General features: G+C 32.4%; 1 protein-coding gene across 2 annotated transcripts in view; it reads right to left on the bottom strand.

The window, feature by feature from the left end:
• The window catches only part of RhoGAP102A (Rho GTPase activating protein at 102A), a 75,211-nt gene that overhangs the window by 44,119 nt on the left and 6,946 nt on the right, over positions 1–24,146 (bottom strand). For both annotated transcript variants that reach the window (XM_076396396.1, XM_076396397.1), the window contains exons 3-4: positions 12,108–12,264; positions 10,387–10,491 (exon numbers count right to left, since the gene is read on the bottom strand). In XM_076396396.1, the coding sequence (XP_076252511.1) occupies positions 10,387–10,491; positions 12,108–12,264 (262 nt within the window). The remainder of the gene's footprint in view (positions 1–10,386; positions 10,492–12,107; positions 12,265–24,146) is intronic.

The raw sequence follows: 24,146 nt of genomic DNA, 5'->3' as shown, positions 1-24,146 counted from the left end.
TTAATATTACAATGGTTAAGCCAAGTAAAGTTGCTGCCCGTATGAGGAAAAATAGGGGTAAAGAAACAATGACAACAAGCTTCAGGTCCCGGGTTCCACTACCTAACCTAGGTGATTTGTCATATGTTCTAACTAAACAACAAAAGGTTATCGTCTTCGCCGGGATTCGAAACCGCGACCTCCGTTTGGGAGCTAAACGTTTTAAGCAGTAAACCATAGAAGCAGTTGTCTACAGTATTTTTACGAGGCCCTATATGCTATAGATAGTGCTTAAAAAGCAAACTAAATGACTTTTTCACTGATTGACTTGCGAGTTTCCTTCACAGCGGCTCAGCAATAACATTACCCAATTATATCATTATTTTGATTTGGTTCCAATGGGACCACCTTGGAAGTGCACTATTTCGAATAAAAAAAGAATTTCGAAAATCGGCCCACAATTGGCAGAAAAATCGGCGAACATACATTTAAAAAATATATACAGCCGACCATAAAACCTCGTCCTTTTTCAAAGTCGGTTAAAAAAGAGAAAACCAATGCTAACACTATAAATTCACTTCATTTGAACTTCACTCCTACGACAAACATCACACAATTTTCAGAAAGCTTTTTTTTTCTTTCTTTTTTAGGATATATAAATTGGAAAATAACTTGTAAAGGTATAATTGGATAAAGTAAAAAGGAATAACTCGTTATATCCTAATTTTTCTATTGACTGTTTCCTTTCATAAGAGCTAACATATGGGTTCATTGTATAGGTATTACTAGAGATGCCTTCTTTAAATTCATCCATTAAGAGAAATGAATTTACTATTTCCCTAAACTTATATATTTCTAAATTCTGTTTCATTTGTGAGATTTACATTGCCTTTACTCGAATAGGTTTTTAGCTTTATGGACAAAATACCATAATTAATATATTAGCGTTGGGAACTATCGACTGAAAACGACTATCGACTGTTTAGTAATTGACTACTGTTTACTATCGACTGTTTCAATCGCTATTTTTGGTTCCACCGATTTTACTACTTTTACCAGTGACTGTTTCAGTCGACTGTTTTCAATCGCTATTTTCGGTCCGATTGGTTTTGTTACTATTTATTATCCACTCTTTCAGTCGTGTAGTTTTAGTTACTATTTTTGGTTCTACTAGTTTCATTCGATTGATTTTTAACGTTGTGGCTCTTACATATATATAATAGATTTATACGTATTATATATAGTTTTATGATTTCTTTGGTAGTTTGCTTGTAAATAACAATATATTGTACATTAATATAGTAGCATTTTCGAACTATATTTTTCAAGATTGTTAATGTAATAGGGTAAAAAGATTTAAATTGTGAACGATAAATAGTAAAATACTTTTGGCTGTTTTTATGGCAATAATAGGTAATATTTCAATTACTCTCTCGATTTTTGTTAAGTTTTAGTTGACTCTCGGTCAGTCGATAGTTCTCAACGCTAGTTAATATTATTCAGTAATTATTTATTTCCTTTTCTTTTTTAAAGTTAGTACGTGAAACAACATGTACATCTCCGTCTAGCTTATACTACCGATGGAGATTATAAGCACATATAAAATTAACTGCAACAAGCAATTCTCCGTCCTTTCCTCTCTCACAATTTATACAGGAAAGGGTTCGTACAGCTTCATCTGACATCACGAAATGAAAAAAAAAACAGTCAAACCGTGCATTTTACCGAAAATAGTAATGACTATTTTCAATCGCTAGTTTTTTGACTATCGACTGTTTCGACTGTTTTCAGTTGATAGTTCCCAACGCTTATTAATATCTAATATTTAAATTAATTAATATTTAACCCTAATTTTAATTTTTAACTATGACACAACTATGCTTGTTGCCATCTATATTACTCAAACAATGACCACCATTTATATATATCTGAATATTTCCATCTCGTTTAAACTACGAAATGTTTCTTATGTTGTTTAAGAAATGGTTCGATTTTTTTGCACTTTTATACCCAGAAACTCCGAAATTATTTCCGCGAACTACATTATTACAACTAACTAACATCAAACGCTCAATTTACGTAGCTACGCAAACATATTATTCTCTTGTTTTTTCCAAGGTCTATTTAAAAGGATATGTAAATTTTCCATGTATTAAATTTTCATTCGGAATATTGCTCTTTAATCGAACTTAGCAAAATATATACATTAAATATCTATTATTACTATTAAATAATTCATTATAGACATAGACATATAAAGTCTGTGTTTTATATGTTTGTTTAAAATGCGAAAGTAAAATTAGTTTTTTTTAAGAAAATATAAAATAAATAAAGATCTGTTGATAAAAATTCAATAGTCACTTTTTCAAAAAATATCGGTGTTATATAGGGCATAGTACTAACTAATTATTTATGCAACCTGAGCCCAAACTAAAATTATACTTCTTGTATTACATCAATAATATACGAATGCCAACGTTACTAAAAGAATATATTATAGAATATATTATAAGCTGGCTTGGTGGCGCAGTGGTAAAGGCGATGGGACGGTCCTCCTACTGTTGCGATAGCCGCGAGTTCGAATCCTGCTGGGGTATGGTCGTAAATTTATGTTTGTGGTTGTTTAAAATTTGTGAATGTTGTGAGGAAAAGTGTAAAATCCGACAAGGAAATTGATCCCAGTCACGCTAGTAACCAGTAGGCTGAGTAAGACCGGATGACTTCTGGGATGATTTCTAAAGTTGGTCACTCGCCAGTCGGTAGGCTTAATGCTGAGAACCGTAGTTTGAAGCTCACGTTAAACTTTAGGCTCAGTCCAGAAAAACCCATAGTTGGTAGACTTAAAAATATATATATATATATATATATATATATATATATATATATATATATATATATATATATATATATATATATATATATATATATAATAGAATATATTATAATTTACTGTAAATTTAATCTTGGAAATGATCAAATTATTAGCAAAATTGTTACGACTTTGATAGCCGTATTGGCAAGAAAGTTAAATATTTATATATAAAGACATAAAGTGACAGCAATCCATAGACCAATGGTAATTCCTTAATATTTAGGCGAAACTATATTCAAATTATGACAATATGACTTTATTATTCTTGTATGATTTTCAACCCCCAAAAACAATTCTTAGCCTGATAGTATGAATGGAGGAAATGATGTCTAATTGGAAATTACTTACTTAGAGTTTATATATTTTTGTATTTAAATTTTCTATATCAATGTGCGATATTGAGATAAAATTAACAGAGAAGAAGAATAATATATCACAGACAAAGAAAAAGAGGAGAATCAAATGCGAAGCTGAAGAGAGTTGGGACGAAGTGCGAAGACTAAGAATAGCCCCAATGTCCAAATGTTCGATGTTTGACGAATGAAGTGCTGATCAAGATCATGGAGGAAAATGAGAGGCTAAGAGGTGAGACTATTATATTAAGATGGAAATGAAGTAAAAGCAGAATATGATTGATTACATGGATGGAAAGAAATGAAAAGGAAATACACTTATTCAAGGATTGGATGGGAAAGCAGAACGCAACGCATCCTAATTATAGAAATACTAGTAAAATAATCTAGAAATCTGAGAAATAGGATCTGTCTAGTTAAGATAAAAAATCACATACAACAATCATCAAAATGACCATGAAGATTAAACATAAACTGGTTAAATTGAAATAAATAATATGTATTAATGGGGACATATCTAGGAAACAGAGGCAAATACTGAGGAAAATAGAAAATAAAGCGGAGGAAGATTATCATAAGAACCAAATTGTAAAGACATTAAATGGCATTGTAGCGACCTTGAGCATGTCGAATTTTACATCGTGGAATAACGGTCTACAAAATACCCAGAAATATAATCCCAGATGTTGAACACGGGCGGGGTGCCAACTGGAACCCGACAACGAATAGCTGGCGGCAACCCCGAGACGTTTATCTGGGATATTATTGAAGGGTATTTCGGTCATTCAGTGTTCAACCCTCGTTTGGTTTAGACGTGCCACCATCGACTGCCCAAGCCTCGTCTTCAGGTAACTCCGCTGCCATCCTTTTTATCTTTGTATTTTTCTCATTTTTTATATTGCCAATAAATAACGGTCACATTATGTAAACACCACTGTTTCATTTCGATTTACCTCCATTCACCGAGCCACATCATTTTACCCTAAAGTGGTGACCCCGACGTGATCTTTCGCAAAATTGGGTTTGGACTCGTGAATGGAGGGTACGTAGAAAATGGTGTATTTTACGTGACCGTTATATTTTTTTTGTTTCAAAATTTTAAATATTTTTAATTCGATTCCTTTTCAATTTTACCTTCAAGATTCATTTTCATTTTATTCCGATTAATTTCATTATTTCCAATTAATTTTTTAAATTTTTTTTTGTCAAAATTTTTATTTCACAATCTTTTGGAATATTTTTGCATCACTGCTTAATCATCAGCGTCTCGGCTAAACATTTCTTTCGGCGCTATGTTTAAATCATAATGTCTTCCTTCGCTCGCCGTCTCCGTCATACTGGCAGATATTTTGATTTAAAAGGCTTTGGGCAGCTTCGGTCGGATACCGTCGTTATTTGTTTTTTTCTGAATTAACCTAACGTATGTGACTACGGATTAGTCACAGAGCAGCTCCAGAAGCTAGGTACCGATTGCAGTCACCGTAGACTCGTTATGTCTTCGCCGAAGTACCAGAATTGCTAACGTCTCGTCGTCGAAGAAAATAAGCTACCACGTCGTCGAACAGTCGATCCTCCCACAGCGTCGATTACGGGAGCCCTGTCTGAAGAATAGCTTGTTTTCAACGCCGTCGAGGGACCACATTCAAGTGCCAAAGCGACGATGATGCAACGGTATCTGTAGGACCGGAAGATATCAACAGCCGTACCAGATCGCAACCGTACCAACCACAACCGTTTCGAACTATCATATTTTTTCAAAGCCCAGTTTACACAGCACATTTTGTTTGGTATATGTTTTTTTTTGTATTTGATATTTTTTGCAAACATTTTTTGTATTTTTGAAATAATTTTATGTAAAATTCTGGCAGGGGAGTATTGTAGCGACCTTGAGCATGTCGAATTTTACATCGTGGAATAACGGTCTACAAAATACCCAGAAATATAATCCCAGATGTTGAACACGGGCGGGGTGCCAACTGGAACCCGACAACGAATAGCTGGCGGCAACCCCGAGACGTTTATCTGGGATATTATTGAAGGGTATTTCGGTCATTCTGTGTTCAACCCTCGTTTGGTTTAGACGTGCCACCATCGACTGCCCAAGCCTCGTCTTCAGGTAACTCCGCTGCCATCCTTTTTATCTTTGTATTTTTCTCATTTTTTATATTGCCAATAAATAACGGTCACATTATGTAAACACCACTGTTTCATTTCGATTTACCTCCATTCACCGAGCCACATCATTTTACCCTAAAGCATATTAATAATAAATGGATAGATGGGAACATGGAATATAATTGGAGGGAGATATTCAAAAAACAATAGGTGGTGAGAAATGAGAGTAGGAGAGAATGGTATCGAAAACGACAAAGGTAATTTAACAAGGCCATCACAGAAACTACAGAATTTCCAATAAACCCGCACTGTATTTTTTCTTTTTAGGGAATAAAAGTACAAAAACTAACCTTTTTACTAAAATTTTTACTTTCAAATCGTAATACGTGTTTACGTAATACAAGCGTACTTTTGACTGAATCAAGTAATGGCACTATGTTTATATCTCAATTTGTCTATGGACCAATGGCTTTCATAAGCTTTATACTATAGGTACATTGAATAATTATTGCTACATATATGCCACCTTAAAGTCGTCCATTAGAAACAAACCCAAATAACTAATTTTCCAAACTTACATTTTTCTAAAATCTTTCTATAATCCCCAAGCAGAGATAACTTTTTTTACTTGGAAATGTAACTTAATATATTAGAAAACTAAAGAAAATGAAGAGGAATTGCAGGAAGAATTTAATAAGAATTAATGATAAGTAACAAAAAATTTGGCCTTTATAACATGACTAATAGGCATAATGACTAAAATGAGGTTATTGGCAACAAGGACCAACGGATTTTCAAAAATACCCAAAAGAACAAATTATAAAAGTTGTAAATCACAAAAGATCGTCACTTCAAGCATAAAAAAAGCATTACAAGCCACTATATGTTGAATTTAACAACGATATCTCAAGAATCCATGAGAGAAAATCAATATGATGAGGATAGTATTCAAGTACCTATAAATATTATAGCTATGTTATTAAAAATTCTGAATATAACATTAATTATTTTTATTTTTAAATCGTAGAATAATATGTGTTTTGTTATTTTTGGCACACCTCACAACTAGATTCCATATGTCGATACGAACTTCTGTCGAATCTATTGGTACATAAATAATTTATTATATACTATACAATAACAGAGTAAAATGGTTTCCATTGGCTGTGATGAAGATTCGATGATTAATCTTGAAGATTTTTCTACCATTCCCCGAGCAGCTCAATGAATGCACGATTTAAATTAACCATTTGTGAATTATAGCAAACACCAGTAACTATATCATTTTTTCCTTCGTATTTTCAAACTTTAGAAACAATCAAAGACACAACACCGTCCTGAAGAAATACAAAACTTCATAAAATCGGCCAATAAGAAAATGTAATATGCACATTATCACATTATTTGAATCAGTAACCTTAAATACAATGTAATAAAACTAATAAATTCATTTAGTAAAAACAATTATCTTGAATTTAATTAAAACCGGACATGTTGAAGCATATGGTAAGGCAGTATAACCTCTTTTAATTATATAATTATATAATTGATCGCCGAAAGTAAAAGACATAGAGGAAGTCTTAAAGTGTATGAAAGTGCAATCTTAAATTAAATGAAACTGCTATGGAATATCACCATAAATTATAACTGATACGTCTGAATCTAGTATTGAATGAAGACACTGTCGTTATAGACGCAGAAACACGATCAAATGGTTTTCTAACTAATTAAGATTCGATAACTTGTCATAAAATCCATAAAAGTAGCTAAGTCAAGATACACAGGAGGTATTTGAGAGAGTCATCTAAGCTACCACCAAAAGTTTGACGGAGGAACATCAATTTAATCACCTAATGGTAAAATTGTACGAGTCCCAAGTATGATACAGCTTCATCCTACCAACTCAGTTAAAGCCCCTACAGGTGAGAGAAAATATAATGATGCGGATGATTCTGAAAACCTCAGATTCCCAGGAAAGAGAAAAACGCTAATGCTCAAGGAAACTATTACATAATAATGGTCAAATTCTTGGCATGCAGTACGGTAAAAAAACAACTAACAATAATGAAGAGATTATGAAAACATAGAATAACAATGATCTTGGTTAATTAATTTATGTTGTCCCAAAATTAGCATTAATTAATTTAATGAATTCGTTTTCCGTACCGGTCTAAAATCGAAGCCCATAACAATCATATTTGTTTTTTTTTTTCAATATAAAGTGCTGTCGTAACATTATATTCCGTAAATCGTTCGTCATTAATGTTCGTGCTTTAAAATAACGCGGCACATATTTATATTTTCGCGTATTGAAATTCCACCTGTCAAAGGCGGCGACCGTCTAGAGTGGAGAAAACACGTCCGCTACCGAAACATGTGACTTACCACAGGTAGACAAACGCAAAATCTATTTGCCGATGCGAAAATAGCCTAACGAAAAAGCGCGTTGACTATATCATCAAAAATGTCCACTCCCATTAATACAATTTTAATAACTTATACTTAACAAATCATTTGAAAAGTATCTGAGCTGAGACACAGAAGATATCACTCTGAATAGTTTACAGAATAATTGATAAAAAAGAACTCTTTTATATACATGAAGGAAACATTCAAAAAAGTAATTAACCATTACAGAGAATAACGAAAAACCCATGATATTATTCAATCCATTGATCAAAATTTGCTTTCATCTGCTTCTTCTCAGATCTCGCTCTCAACATCTGATATTTTATAATCAAAATCGTACTTAATCATACTTCAAGAAAAGACATTTTTCTGTAGAGTACGTAAGAATAAGAAACGATACGTTAGAAAAACGTTAGAGCTAGAGAGATGTTATGTTGATCAGTGTTGTAAAATTTCTGAAAAGATATTTTTCTTGGATCGTTTAAAGCTTGAATTGTTAAGTAGATAGGTTAATTTTAGGAAACCTTAAATGAAGTGAAGATATATATGTTATATAAAGCACTAAATGCACTATTTTCAGGCAGTTCAAAAGAAAGACTAAGTCAAATATTAGATATGCATTAGATATTACCTTCAGGCATGTTGAATTTTACATCATATACAAAATACCCAGAAATGTTATCTCAGATGTTGAACACCTGTGAGGTGCCAGCAGCGAGGACCAGTAAAGAATAACGAGGATCTGCCAACCCTAAATCGTTGATCTCAGATATCATTAAAGGTTACTTTGACCATTTAGTCACTGACCATCCTTCAGTTCAGACGTGCCACATCATATGGGCATCACTATCATCTAACCTCCATTAACCAAGCTCTATAATTCCCAAATATATAGACACAATCAATTAAATAAACAGATACAAATTATACAAGAAAAATAAGTTCAAGAAAGATTTTCATTAATTTATTTTTTCTACGATGCGTGTGCTAAAATAATTAGAGAAAAATAAAAACATTATTTGAATATACGATAAATATTACTATTATAAATTATAATAATATAATACAAATATAAAAATATAATAGGATATAAAATAACAAACATCAAAACATAGACAAAAATTAATCTTTTTCATACAAAAAATCTTACTCCTATTCCTACACAGGAAAAGAAACGATATTTAATAAAAATTTTATTATTATTTTTCCTTTGTGGGAGGTATAAAATAAAAATTGCATTTCTTTTAGTTTTAATTTAGAACTATTCCATTTTCTTGGTTTTTTTTTGATCAAGTGGAAAGAGAATAACATTATATGATAAGCTATTGATATAAAGATGCTGATAAAAATACGTTTCTCTCTAGATCCAATTCAGATAGGAAATTCGCTTTTTCTTGCAAACAAAAATGTATTATTTGGTTTGGTTTGGATGATGATGGTGATGACATGTTCGAATATATATTTCACCACATATTATCCAGCAATTCACGAATCAGTATATAAAACACTATTAAATAAATTATGCAATAAAAATTAGACCCTAAATCCAAAATATCTAATTATATCCAAATATAACTGTTTATGTAATTATATTAAATTGATTAAAAATTAAAGGTATTTAATAAATGTTTGCAAATTATAATGCTACCTTATTAAAACAAATAATAATAGATTATGTAACTCAACGCACAATATCATTTACCTTAATTTAATTTTAAATATTTTCTTCTTCATATTTTCTTATTTAATATTTTACCTTCAAATAATAAGGATCAATAAGATAATATATTTATAATTATTCACTCAGTACGTCCAAACAAAATATTTTACTACACTACATCAATTGTTATTGAATACAAATGTGTGACTATGGATTTTGACGTTCTAAATATGGGTTTTACTAACCAGCAAAATTCAACGACGAAGAACTAGAAGCTTAAAACAAACGCAACTATTAGAGAATATGTCTATAGAATGCAGATGGTAGTTTTCAGTCCCAAAAAACAAAACACACATCATGACAAAATAGTGCATCCCACTGCACTCATCAAACAGATAAATGTGCACGATGAGAGTGAAGTGCGTAGGCTCTAACGTAAACTACCATACGAACTGATTAACAGACACATAGATTGAGATATGATAATCTCTAGAATAAGTTAGATTAGTATTTAAAATAAGTTAGGATAGAGGTTAGAATAAGTTAGTATTGTATCTAGAATAACATTTAGACTGTAAGTTTGTACAGCACATCACTTACTGAAGCGACCTTCTACATGTCAGTAGAGTTATATTGTATAATGACAATCATATTGTAATACTTATTCCCCACGGGTAGATTGTTGAAGTTCTATGAGATTAATAAAAAATTATAAAATCTTGTAATTTAATGTCTTTCGGTTTTATATTTACCATTTTCAGGTTGAAGACAACATCACATCACATAATAATCACATATATAGCCACAAAATTGAACATTGACTAAATATATCAAAATATTTACTAATTCATCCAAATATGATCATACATATGTTAATTAAAATTGATATAAAATATAAAATTTTAATCTAGAGATAAAACATTTTGTTATTTTCACACAAATATAAGTACAAACATAAAAAGTGTTGTCAGACGTTAGATAAATTGGATATGTCTTACCTTTATCACTTTCTTTTCTACTGCCATCGAAGATGCTGGTTGTAATTGCTTTCCTTTTCAACAGATAAGGCCGTCGTTTTTTTGTAGGAACTACACCAATATTTTCTGCAATTAACAAAAAATGTATACATCAGCTTTTTCCGATTTTGAAAAAATATTCTTATTTTTATTATTAAAATTTTAATCCTTCAGTTAACATTTGTTCTTATTCTTCTTGTTAAAATAACAATGGCTTATAATTAATATATCTCATAGCTTGATTGGTCCCATGTGGTTAGTATATTCTTACTCTGTCGATATCTTCTCATCCCTTTGGTCTTGTACAATATAGTTATTCTTTGATCAAAGAAATATTTTGAAATATTATTCTACACAAGATAAACCGTATTTACATAAAAATGTATTTAGTTGAAGCCCAGCTATTTTCAAGTTATAATTGTAAATAAGTTAATTTTGGGTAAGTACTATTCTTTAAAATAAATTTAAAAGAAACTGTTTTGTTTTATTTTTAGAGATTAAAGAACCTATTTTATTAAGACCTATTAATTACGACCAAGAATCCCCATCAGTTCCATCTTTTGACAGTATTTTAATATTATGAATAGATCGAGGATCATCTATATTATCAAAATCTCTTGTCGCAATTTCTAGTTTACCAGTCTAGTTCTAGTTAAAAATAAACAAAAACCTTATTTAATCTATCTACTACGCGTATTTATTTATTTTTTGAAATCAGTTCGATTTTTTTGTTAAAAATATTTTATTTCTCTCTTTTTAGTGTTAGATATTTGTTCAATGAATTACGCACTTATTGTATTTAATATTACAATGGGTAGGCCAAGTAGAGGTTCAGCCCGTATGAGGAAAAATTGGAATAAATAAACCATGATTGAAAATAAAGAGCGTTACAGGCCCCGGAGTCCGCTACCTAGCCTAGGTAATTTGACAAAGGTTTTAACTAAACAACAACAAAAACTGATTGTCCCCGCCGGGACTCGAACCCGCAACGTCCATTTGGGGACTAAACACCTTAACCATTAAACCGTAGAAGCAGTTGTCTACAGTGTTTCTACGAGTCTTATATGATACAGTTAGTGCTTAATAAGCAAACTAATTGGCTTTTGTACTGAATGACTTCCGATTTTCCGTCACAACTACTCAGTAGTAACATTATACCCTAATATCTGATTATTTTAAATAAAAGATATGTAAAAACTTTTTTCCTCGATTTCCCCCTTCCCCCCAATAGATCCTAATTTGGTTCCAATGGGACTACCTCGGAAGTACACTTTTTCGAATAAAAAGAATTTTGAAAATCGGCCCACAATTGACAGAAAAATAAGCGAATATACCTTAAAAAATATATATAGCCAAACATATACTCTTTTTTCGAAGTAGGTTGTTGTAAGTTTAAAATGAAGAAAAAATGATGAGTTATTCCTGGAGAATCATCAAAAGCTCTAATGGAATATTTACTACAAACTACACACAATTACAGACATAATTTCATGCTCTGCAAATGGAGGGATCAATGAAGAGACGTGTACGAGGTAAATCTAGAAAACTAATATAGGAAAATATGTGAGGCATGGCAGGGAGCATATGATTCACGTTTTCGAAATGTTAAAGAACCGTGAAAATGTGCAAAAGAATGCATAATATATACAAATTAGTTGTTAGTAGTTGATAAATTGTGGGTTATAAGCAGATCGATAACATACCTGTGGGAACCCTTACAGATACACCTAAATTTAAAGCTTGCAACTTGGCTATTGCAACTTTCTGTAATACTTTTCTTTCTACGTCCGTTAAATGCATCAAATTTGTATCGCCTAAAACTACTTGTCTGCCCGTCACGCTGGTCCAAAGACCACTGCCCTGAAACGAAAAACAAGATATTAATTAAAAGCTCTTAACTGACACCACAGTGATTCAACAACTTAGGTATTTGGCGTACTATATGCAATTTTAAATATGTATATTACTTCGTTTCATTTTTCTAACAATTAAAAATATTTTTAACAAAAAAATTGAACCGACTAAAAAAATAAATGAAAAATTCACAAAAAAATTAAAAGTAATCAAACTTAGATTTTTAACACAAAAAAAACATTTTAAAATAAAATATGTATATAAAATATGTCGTTGTAATAACTAATCAAAATAAAGAAAAAACCTATTTAACCTACCTACTACACGTATTTTATATTCTACTATATACACACAATTTAGTTTAATACCTACGTAAACCTAATTATCTAATTACAATATTATTTTAACTACTACTAACTTTGATCATTTTGAAGTACAGTACATCGTCTTATATGTTACAATTAGTGCTTAAAAAGCAAACTGAATGGCTTTTGCACTGAACGACTTCCGATTTTTCGTCACATCAGGTCAACAGTAACATTAAATGTTACACAATTATCTAATTTTTTGCGATAAAAAATATGTGAAAACTCTGTACGTGCCTTTGAAATTTCAGCGTTTCCCTCGATTTCCATGCCCCCTTCCCCCCAGCACATTCTGACTTGGTTCCAATGGGACCATCTTCACTTACACGCGCTCTTTCGAATAAAAAGAGAATTTTGAAAATCAGTCCGTAATTGACGGAGAAATCGGCGAACATACATTAAAAAATATATACATACAGCCGAACATAGAACGTCCTATCATAGTACCACAAGTCATTAACAGCACTTAGTACCTTGGTCTGAAACCAACCAACCAGCCTGAATCAGATTACTGTTCTTCGCAAAACCTAGGTGCCATATGACTTAACCATGGGCTTAGGAATTAGCTTAAACAACGATATGTTGATAGAGCAGAATTTCTTACAAATAACCAATATAATCTTATAAATATATTGTCCAGTTCAATCTTTATATGAGCCTCTGAGCTCAGCTTTGCAAAGAGTGTCCAAAAATTATATTTATTAGATGTGTTGAATTTCGTTTCATGTAAAATTGACGTGAATAGTTTTAGTCTCATTCAAATTGATTCTCCATTGCTTGATCCAATTATTAATTTTCTTTAGTGACGTTTACAATTTTATTTCTACTTCCTCATGGTCTTTACCTACAGTCATTATGCCAGTACTATTCCTCCAAAGAGGAGTTGAAAATTCCGATGTAAGATTTTAACAATTCTGCAAACTGTCTGGGTATCATCTTGCTTAATTTAAAATTAAGTTTTTCATGTCACACCTTGTCAATACTCTGCACCACATGAGAGATCAATCTCGCTTCATAGGAACTGCTTGTTTTTAGACGTAACCCATGAAGTGATTAATTTGTATACTATTTATAATAAGTGAACTGCCACCCCAAGAGGTCATGTGAAATTGATTGAAACAAGCGATAATCAAGTGAAGTAACATCTAAAAAACATGGAGCATGAAGTTCCCTTTCAGACTTTTCAAAAAATATTCAACCACTCTCGATACTTGTTCACGAGCACTCTCTCGAGAATTTGTAAGAATGTTCCTTAAAGAGATTAGATTCAAGTTCAATTGCAACAATTGTAATCGAAAACGATAGTAACACCTGCAAAAACACTGAAGATATATCAGCATATATCTCAAGGTCTTCAAGGGATTGCCTTACTCTTGTTATTCATTCCACTATTAAACATAAGAACAGCTGTTTTATCTTAGTGAATCCTTTAAGGATTCAATATAATATTTTAGTACTTAGCCTAAGTCACTTTTTCTAAAAGGCTACGAATTACGGTGTCAATTCGCCTAATTATATTCACCAATAACACTACTGCTATAACTAAGCAATTATTTTCATCATTCTTGCCATAACAATTCAAATTATGTTATTGGCTATTAATGCAAATATGAGTTTATTTTGAATGATCGTGACTTAACTTTTACTATATCTGCGTGTAGAAATCTCTCATGGTAAAGATATACAAAGTTTTCTTTTGTAATGTTCCTCCAGTATTGTTTTCCATGCCTTCTATTTACCTTTGACTTTTTAATAATGGTGAGTAGAACATGAAAGAATGAGACATTCCTATTGGCAAGCGAAATGCGAAGATGAAGTAAAATCACTAAATATTAATCAGTCACTTGCAGAAGTTCAAGCTCGAAATATTTTCAATGCCCACTGGTAGTTACTAATTACCATTACCATTACCATTTTACCATTTATTATCATGATAATAGTAATAAACGTACAAAGAGATCTGTAAGTAGATGAAATTAAAGAGACCGCCATCAAAATTGGAGCGATCCGGAGAAAATATATTTAAAAATATATTTTAGATATCGTCGAGAAACCGCCGACACTCCAAAACATATGATTGCGATTATTCAAGTGCAACAAATTTCACCTTGTTTGTCTACATTAGACGCGTCTTAATAAATATGAATCATGTTGAGTTCAAAAGCATTTAAAAAAACATTCAGCATAGAATATTTGAAAACATGAAAGACGTCACTTGCTTGGTGACTTTAATAAGTGTTTACTTTGACATATTAGGAACATTTCAACGTCTCTGAATATAAAATAAAACATGTAACGGATAAGATTACTTTAAGCAAAGAAATTAGTCGTATTTTTAATGTTCTTTCATAGTCTTATTCAACGGACTTCGTTGAAACATTGTGCAAGTTCTCATACACCCACAGCTTATATAGCTTATATAGCTCGGATATATTAGAAAATATAAACTCTTATAACTAAGAGTAACTCTTATAACTAAGACAATTAATAATAAAAAAAATGTATTTACAAGTGTTCTCTTTGCTAGGAAAAGTAATTTATATTCTAAGCTAAATTGAATGTTAAACAACTAGCTCCATAACAGCCCTTGACCTGTTAAAAGCCACGAACAAATTTAAAAAGGTGGTTGTTATGATTAGCGTATGATCGGTGTTTAAGTTTTACAAGTGATGGTGTAATACGACATTCATTGTTTTTTCCAACAATTTATCACTCGCAAAACAGCTTAACATAAGTCAAACACTACAAGAAAATGAACTAATTTATTGAGAACTATCTTGTCAGTATTAAGCAAATGCAAAACAGCCTTAAAAATGGTAAAAAATACGAAAACTCTGTCCGTTAGGAATGGAAATCCATGGACATTAAGAGTATCTTTTAATATCTTTTTGCTGCTTCCAGCCGAGAAGGAAACATATTTTCCACCCATATTGATTGAAAATATTAATGCAAATCGATTCACTATCCGGATTTATTTGTTTAGCACTCAAGCGACAAGTTATACTACGTGCTTAGATGTATTTTCATCAGCGTTATTTATTAGTGAACATGCGAAATCATGCGTTTATCTAACCTAACCTGACCCAACTCTTAAATTCGATAGTTTTAACAATTCTTTACATAAACTAACAAATTTTCATTTAATATTAGTAAGCTATACTATGTATTAGTGTCTATAGTATAAACATATGTTATATACTTCGAGAACAAGGCGGAATATTCACATGACAATAATGTCTATTGTTGTTAATATATGTTGCTGTATATCTTATAGCAGTAGAGTAACAGGTGCAAAGTCATCCTCTAGAATGACAAGAGGCAGCAAGAGTTGTGGGGATGCAATGTCCCTAATCGAATGGGAGGTTCCACTGTACCCAGCGTACTCCCTAGACATAACTTTCAGGTAATTCAGGTATTTATTTTCATTTCAATTTTAGGTAACAAAAATATATATACACAATAGTTTCTGCATTCGCTTACAATGGAATATAACTCTTTTTTAACCTTAAAACATTTTAGACTACAAACTAAACAGTCATCCAAATATCAGACAAAAGAATGTGTATCCTGAAACATCAGTTTTCGTGATATAAAAGGAATTTTGTCGAATTTAGCTTCAGCTGACTTGTGGTAATTTTCACATTTTAAAATATTATTTCCTGGATCACATTTTCTATCAAATAAAGAGGTAATAGCTCTAATAAACAGGTATTTAACAGACCTTAGAACAATTAACTACGTCTTTGAGGTATCGTATGCTGAAGAAGTGCGAATATAATAAAGCTGAAGAAAATTATACTGAAAAATAATTTTCTTGAATTAAAAATTTCTATAACCGTAAATCTACTTTTTAGATTTCTTGGTAATAAAATAATAAGAAATTGCAACGGAAAAAAAACGGAAACCATTAGAAACCACCTTTTGAGTTAATTTATTGTCTGATGTACAGATAACAGCTACGAATAATTATTCTTGCTCTACGTAGACACTGTATATCATTGTACTGCAGGTAAAGTAAAGGAAGATCATTTATTCGTATGCATTGACGGTATTACAGTTCTGAAAGCACCCTTTCTTTAGAGTCTCCAGAAACATCAAATCGAACACGTGGTTCCCAGTTAAAAATTTTTGCACGCAGTTTAAGGTGAATTTTGAAAACCGATTTGAAAATGATCCCGTACAAAATTGAATTAGTCCAAAAATGTCTATCGACAGATCCTGAGAAATTGAGTAGAGTAATCGAATCCTAAGGCTGTCTGGTGAAATTGAAGATTATTCGTCTAAATTGACAATGAGCAATGAAGCCCATTTTCGTCTCAGTTGCCACGTCAATAAACAGAAGAGTCAGTTTTGGGGAACACAGAATCCTCAATTAATTCATGAAACATCATTGCATCCACTAAAAACAACTGTATGATGTGGAATTCATGCTGGAAACGTCATTGGTCCCTAATTTTTTTTGAAAATGACCAAGTTGTTGCATTTACTGTTGCTGCTGAACGGTACCAAGATATGATTCGAAGTTTTCTTGTGCCTGAAATGGAAGAGTAAGGACTAGACGACATGTGGTTACAGCAAGATGTGACCACAGCACGCAGAGCTCTTTCAACAATTCAATTATTTAATGACGTTTTTGCACGAAGACAAATTTCGCGAAGTGGCGATTTAGCATGGATCCATATATCCGGATTTAACAGCACCAGACTTTTTCGTATGGGATTTTTTAAAATCAAAAGTTTATGTGAATAAGCCCCAAATGATTCAACATCTTAAAGACAATATTCGTCACGAAATTGATGAAATTTAGCTTCAAATGTTTCCGGATGCCATGAGAAATGCCTTAGAAAGAGCCACATCTAACCGATATAATGTTTCAATCACAACGAGAAAAAAATGTGTGAAAGACTAAATGAACTTTTTATGAAAACCAAAATTGTGGGGGATTTTTGTCGCACGTTGTATAATGTTCAAGTTATTCGCTTTACTGTGTTATGAGAGAAAGATGATTAACTTATTAAATTATAGTCGAATTTTGACTACAGGTCGATCACTAATTATGAATTGTGTAGATAATGCAAAACATTTCAAGCTGTACTCATTTAAATACGTACTATAGCATGTCTGTGGCTACAGTTTTGGTATACTATGTATAAAAATGTGTAGCGGAATCAGATGACTTAAAAGTCACGCCGTCAAGTGGATTTTTTCGCGACTCTCCAGAGTTGGCAGTGGCCATTGTGTGTATTTACATCAAAGCATTCGAGCTGCGAAAAATATTGGCAACAAATACCGATTCTATTAATTCCAGTTTATTATTTCGGCCGTCGTGATGCATTATCACAACAGTAAAAACTTTATTTTATTAGCAACAACACAAAATACATAATAACGTATCGGTGAAGTTAAAAAGTCGGCTTTTAAATAGGCAAGCTAACAGGCTGTGCTTTTTCCTGGCAAAAATTAAATACAATCCGGCTGTCGGCCACATCAAAAACAACAATCAAAAGCGGTTAACATGGGAAACGCATTGTGTTGATGATAGCAACAACCGTAACGGATATCTACTTGACATCCCTTGAGCTATATCCAAAACATGCTTTTTCAAAACGTATCAACAACTTCTTTTAACGACGAATATCACTGTGCACGCAATTTATTTTTAAACCAAGATTCGTCATCTGTTACAATGATGTATGCGTTTTTTTGAATCACCGCCATTATATTTCTTGGTCATTTATTTACACCAATCGACACCATCAACTCTTTAATATTTTTGTCATGGCAATTCTCACACAATATTAATAATTCCTAGAGTAATAATTAATTTTGACCTCTCTTCTAAACTATCATCAAATGTATATAACCGAAAGTGGAATTTAACAAATTAGAAATACCCTCTTGAGAACTTACGTAAAATCATTATATCATCGCTTGAAGATTCTGTATTTTTGAATTAATATTTTTACTTACAGACGTTATAGTAATATCAATTTGCATACATTTTCTAGGCTGATCCAAAGTGCTGCGTCCCATTGTCAATGCTCCATACTATGTTTCAAACAAAGTGGTACAACGCGATATTACTCTAGAACTAATAACGAGTGTAATTCAACGTGTATATGTGAAGTACTTCGAAAGAGTGTCACTGCTTCCCAATGTACTCGATAATGAACAATTTTGATAGGCACAAATTTAGATAACATAAAAATAAATAACAGCCGAAGGTTAAGAGTTATAACAAATAATTATGATATAACAAATAATGAAATAATTTTAATGCATTTTTAAACTCTATAAATCATAATTCATTAATACATTATAACAATTACTAATTATTGTAAAAGAAAGACCTTGACATATTTAGGTTAAAATATTTTAATCACTTAAATAGTTAAGAATTAATACATTCTTAATCCATAATTATGATATAATTTAATCAAAATAATATATAAAGGTCTTTATTGACATTGTGAGATTCTAAATTAATAATTTATTTAATTAAAAACTTATTTTGTACGCAACTGTAACATTCTATTCCCAAACAAATGTGCTCTAAAACTAATTAACTAATTGTATGTTACAGTTTTATACTTATTGGTTTACATACTTTATTATTCGTTTTCGTTTCTGTTTTATTTTCAGTTTGTATTTACCATATCGCAAAATCTTTTATATTCAAAAATAGCAAGTATGGATGCGAACTATGTTAATTAATTCTATTTTATATACCACCTAAATTCAATGATCACTATTAATAAGATATAATATTATATTATCACATTATAAAAAAGTTCAAAATAATATAATATAAAATTCAATCTAATGGGCTTTATCAGTATTCATTTCTGTACGGAATGATACAAATTAATAATACAAAACAATCGGCTCTTTATGAGGAATTCATGTTATTTTATGAAACTAATATTCAAATGTAAGCTATGACTTATAACCGAGTCGAACTGTACTCGCGCGATGTTGCCGCATATATAGGAGCTCATTTTGCACAATCTTGGGTCTGATTCTCATCAATAGCATTCGGAATGATGTTCAAGTGACATCGGCAGGCATATATACTAACAATTTTATTCAGTTTTTTTCTACATTTATAAATATAGACTGTAGCGACCGCTATGTCCCTTTAGGCCCACACGCATTCACCCACAGCTAGTTCAAAGGTTCGCAACACGGGTGGATTGGTACCATGCCGTTTCCGGCTATAAAAGAGCACCACGACGACTTTCCTCTGAGTTCCGTCTCTCCTAAACCCAAGAAAATTACCGAATGGAGTCTGTTTCAACTCGAGCTTCAGCGGACAGGACCTATCCCAAGTATCTAAACTCACTTTAGATATACAATCAGCCGCAGACAGAGCTACTAAAACAAGCAGCCCTGAATCTCTTGGCCCACCTCAACAGACATTGTCCATCATTAATAACACTATCCCCTCTCTAAAGTGTTAAAAGTTCCAGTCAGTTCATCTTCTGAAGAGCATAGTCTCCCCCAGAAAACTTCAGATCTCCATAAAACGTCTTCTAAAAAAGCTTTAGAAAACCTCACTAGCAAGCAGCTATCAGAACTTGCTAACATTACCAATTCCATCCTGAGGTTAAAGCATTTCCCAAAGAACTGGAAACATGCGCTTGTCGCTGTCATTCCTAAAAACAATGCCAAGTCCAATCCATTTGACTATAGGCCCATCAGCCTGATTAGTTCACTTTCCAATCTTGCCGAACGCTTTAAACAATTTCACAGACGCATACCACATAATCCCAAAAGAACAATTCGAAAAACTGTAGCTATCTTTCTAGATGTCTCCAAAAGTTTCGATCAAGTATGGCACCACTAATGGTCTAATATTCAAACCGAAACAGCTTGGTCTACCGAATGACCTAATCTTCCTGATAGATTCATACTTGGACGGTATTTCCTTTTCAAGTTAGGATCGGTGATGCAGTCTCCTCTCGTAAACATATTAGCGCAGGAGTCCCGCAAGGTGCTCCACTAGCACCAGCCCTCTTATTCCTATATATGGCTGATTTCCCACTCCACAACCTTTCTCACACAGAATTGTATAGCAATCTGCTTTTTTTTCACAACCAGTTATAGTCCTGGCGCTATCTGCAACAGACTTCAAAACCAGCTAAACCAGGCGATTGGGTGGTACAAATTCTGGCGGCTGCAGATAAATCCGAACAAAATTCAGGCTATTCTGTTGCACCGCAAGAAGGAGTTCCGCGCCTATCGCCTCCAAATGGATAAATTCCCCATTCCCTGGCTCCAAAAATTTTCATACCTCGGTCTCCAGTTCGACCGCAGATGAGAGGCAACTTGAACTACTCCAAGTGTTCCAATCCAAAAAAGTCTGCACGTTAAGCAATGCTTCATGGTTTATGAGGAACGTCAACACTCACATAGAATCAGGCATCCCGTTTGTGAAGAATTTCTCGAACATACTCAGTGTAAGGTTCTCCATAGGCGCCTTAGAACACGACAACACCTTGATTAAATCCCTGCCCATCCACAAGCCTCGGTAGTAAACCAACTACGACAATCCCAGTCATAACCCAGGGTCTCCGTCACCCGCAAAACAATCATATCCCGAACCCGAAGCGACATCAGCAGAAGATCATTTGGTTCTAGCTGGTCATCCTGGAATAAAAAAAAAAACTTCTCGCTCTCTTTTCTTTTCTATATCCCCTTGTAACAGTACCACTTCCATAGCGCTACCGTATTTCCTTTACCTAACCTAATAACCTGTCCATTCTCCCATCGACCACATGTATCATTTAATATCGCAATAAACAATTTTTAATTCAACCAGTGTTTTCAGTTCCCGTGCGAATTCCTTTCACAAAATAGTGGTGAGTGTTCGGATAAACAATCGCATCGACAGCCACACATTCCCACCAACCAGACGAATATTCCTACAAGACTAATATTACATTTTGCTGATCTCACCATATAAATGTTGACAATTGCCTGCTATTCTAAATTTTAAAAAGATATAATTAAAACAAGTGCAGGAGTTCAAGTATTTAGGATTATGATAGTATAATAGGATAGTAGTAGATTAAACTAGTTGAGTATTTAGGATATATGAGAAGAGAGTGGCGGCAGAAAACTGCTGAACTAATAAGCCGAATCGGCTAAGCTGCAGCTTCTATAAAATTCAAAGGAGCAGATTATATTATTCAGATGTTTTTGACATGTTTGTCCAATGAAATGTAAACGAATTCCCCACAGGCTTCTGTGGTGAAATCGACCTTTTTGTGTGGAAAACGCAGTGAACAGACATAGATAAAGGTCATAGAAAGAAATCTGAAAAATAGGAGATTAACAATATCTGAAACCTGGACAACTGCGACTACTTTATTGAAATATTCGAAGTGCTGAGATATCAAGAGCATTTTATTAGGCCTGCTACAAAAAATGGGACGCAGCTTGACGAAGTGAAGCAGCGTGAGTCACGGTAAGATTTTGTAGGCTTAATGAACGATAGTTACCACGCTATATTGCTTTCCAGCGTGACGTGGCGCAGTTTTGGCGAACGTAATCCTGCGGAAAGCAGTTTTCTTGACGCAGTTTTTCGCCTAAATGCACGGTGAGTGTTTAAAAATGGAAGAAGAATTAATCGAATCTGTGTGCACTCGACAAGTTTTGTGTGATAGAAGTCATATAAACTAAATAAAGATTAAATTATTTAATTAAAATTCTTCACTAAATTATTTAATTAAAGTAGATTTTCCGTCTTTTGAGTCTTTTCGCTTTTGAGTTTTTTTTCTTTTTCGATACAACTTCTCAGTTACCTTCTACTAGCGATCTGGGAGAGAATCAGATTCAGAACTAAATTCCAGTTCAGTTGTTAATAATGCAATGTGAATTGTCATTATACCAAACCCACTGCTATGTACAGCTTTACTGCGAAGGAAGAACTGTAATCGTATCGTGTGCGGTTTCGGCGTCTAGCAGGTTTTTCAAACTCTCACTGCGTCGCCCGCATCCCATTTTGCGCCTGGGCTTAGTTGAGAAGTAGCCACCATGATTATAATGACAATACTACAAATCATATCAATTCATATCCCAAGTACTTCTGCATGAAGTGGAAGTTAGTTTACGTTAAGTGAACTAAACAATAATACAATCTGAAAAGAAATCACTCATAATTTTTTCTTCTTTTTTATGTTTTATGTTGAAATAAACTAATTCATGTGAATTTCAAGTACTAATAAACAATTATGTACATGCAGTTTCGATCGACGACCGTTCATCACCTCTCTAGTCAAACTATAATGCCATCAGTAAAAAAGCTACTGAAATTCGAACTATAAAATTCCTAAAAAAGAGTAGTTCGACATAGAAGTCCAGAGTATGGGGTGGACGCATCAAAACAACCAATTCAATATTGCTCAATTTTTGCGTGTTACTACAGAGCAATGTGGTCTAGCATTGTCGTAATAGAAAACAATTCTTTTCCTGTTGAACAACTCTGGTTAGTTTATATTTATAACCCATTTAAAGTTGAAAATATAGGTCCGAACAACTGCTAATATACAATTCCTTTCCAATTCGATCAAACACTTAGTCCATTCGGTCTCACTTATTCGGTAGAAATTCGGTCCATTCTATGTCTCACTATTATGATTTAATTCAATAAGAATAAATTTAATGTTGCATTAGATATGCAATTTTACATCCCTATATTAGAGAAAACCGAAATTACTACTTCCACGACCTTTTATGTTAAAGAATATAAAACTTAAAGCATATTTTGACTTCCATTACCTTTAGATTAAGGAAATAATTAGCTACAATTATTTCAGAATCAATTACTAAGGAATATTGTTGACTACTGAAATACAACAAATATGATTTTTCAACATAAAACAGTCATCCAACCCTCTTAGTTTTATATATTTCTACAGTTTTCGCTCATACTTTGCATTTTTACTAATAAATATCGCTGATCAAAATACAGACAAGAATAGTTATTTTATAATTTTTTATAATAAACAGAGCGAATAGGATAGAAATTGGAATTGCAATATTATAAAACTGTTTGTCTCTAAATTATTTTTGAAACGCAGTTGGTTATCAGATTCATCAGTATTAATTTCAGATAATTTCAGCAATTTATAATAAATCAAATAATGTTAAATGCATAATGAATAAGTATAACAAATTAAACGTAGTACTTTATTTCTTACTGTTTTAACAAGTATGTACATTTTTCTGGTACACTTTTTATTTCCAATGCATTAGTATAAAAAGCCTTCATTTTCTTTGTTAGAAATCATCTTATTATCTTATTGACAATTAACTATTTCATTTAATTCAATGACACTTTATATAATTATATAAATGCTGTAAAAAACAATGTTCATCAAATTTACTGCAGTACCAAAGTCATATGGAATGAATAAATTTCCATCGAACAATGCTTTGAATTCACGTCTTCAGTCTCTATGTTTAATACGGTAATTTTTTGAAAATAAGTAACATGTTTCCGCAACATTTTCCCATAAT

This window comes from Rhynchophorus ferrugineus, unplaced genomic scaffold (assembly GCF_030347505.1).
Source record: "Rhynchophorus ferrugineus isolate W39M unplaced genomic scaffold, kcgeb_rfMv2 rfM2, whole genome shotgun sequence".
Taxonomy (NCBI): domain Eukaryota; kingdom Metazoa; phylum Arthropoda; class Insecta; order Coleoptera; family Curculionidae; genus Rhynchophorus; species Rhynchophorus ferrugineus.
Note: the sequence above shows the minus strand (reverse complement) of the source record. Positions and strands in the feature narration are given on the sequence as shown.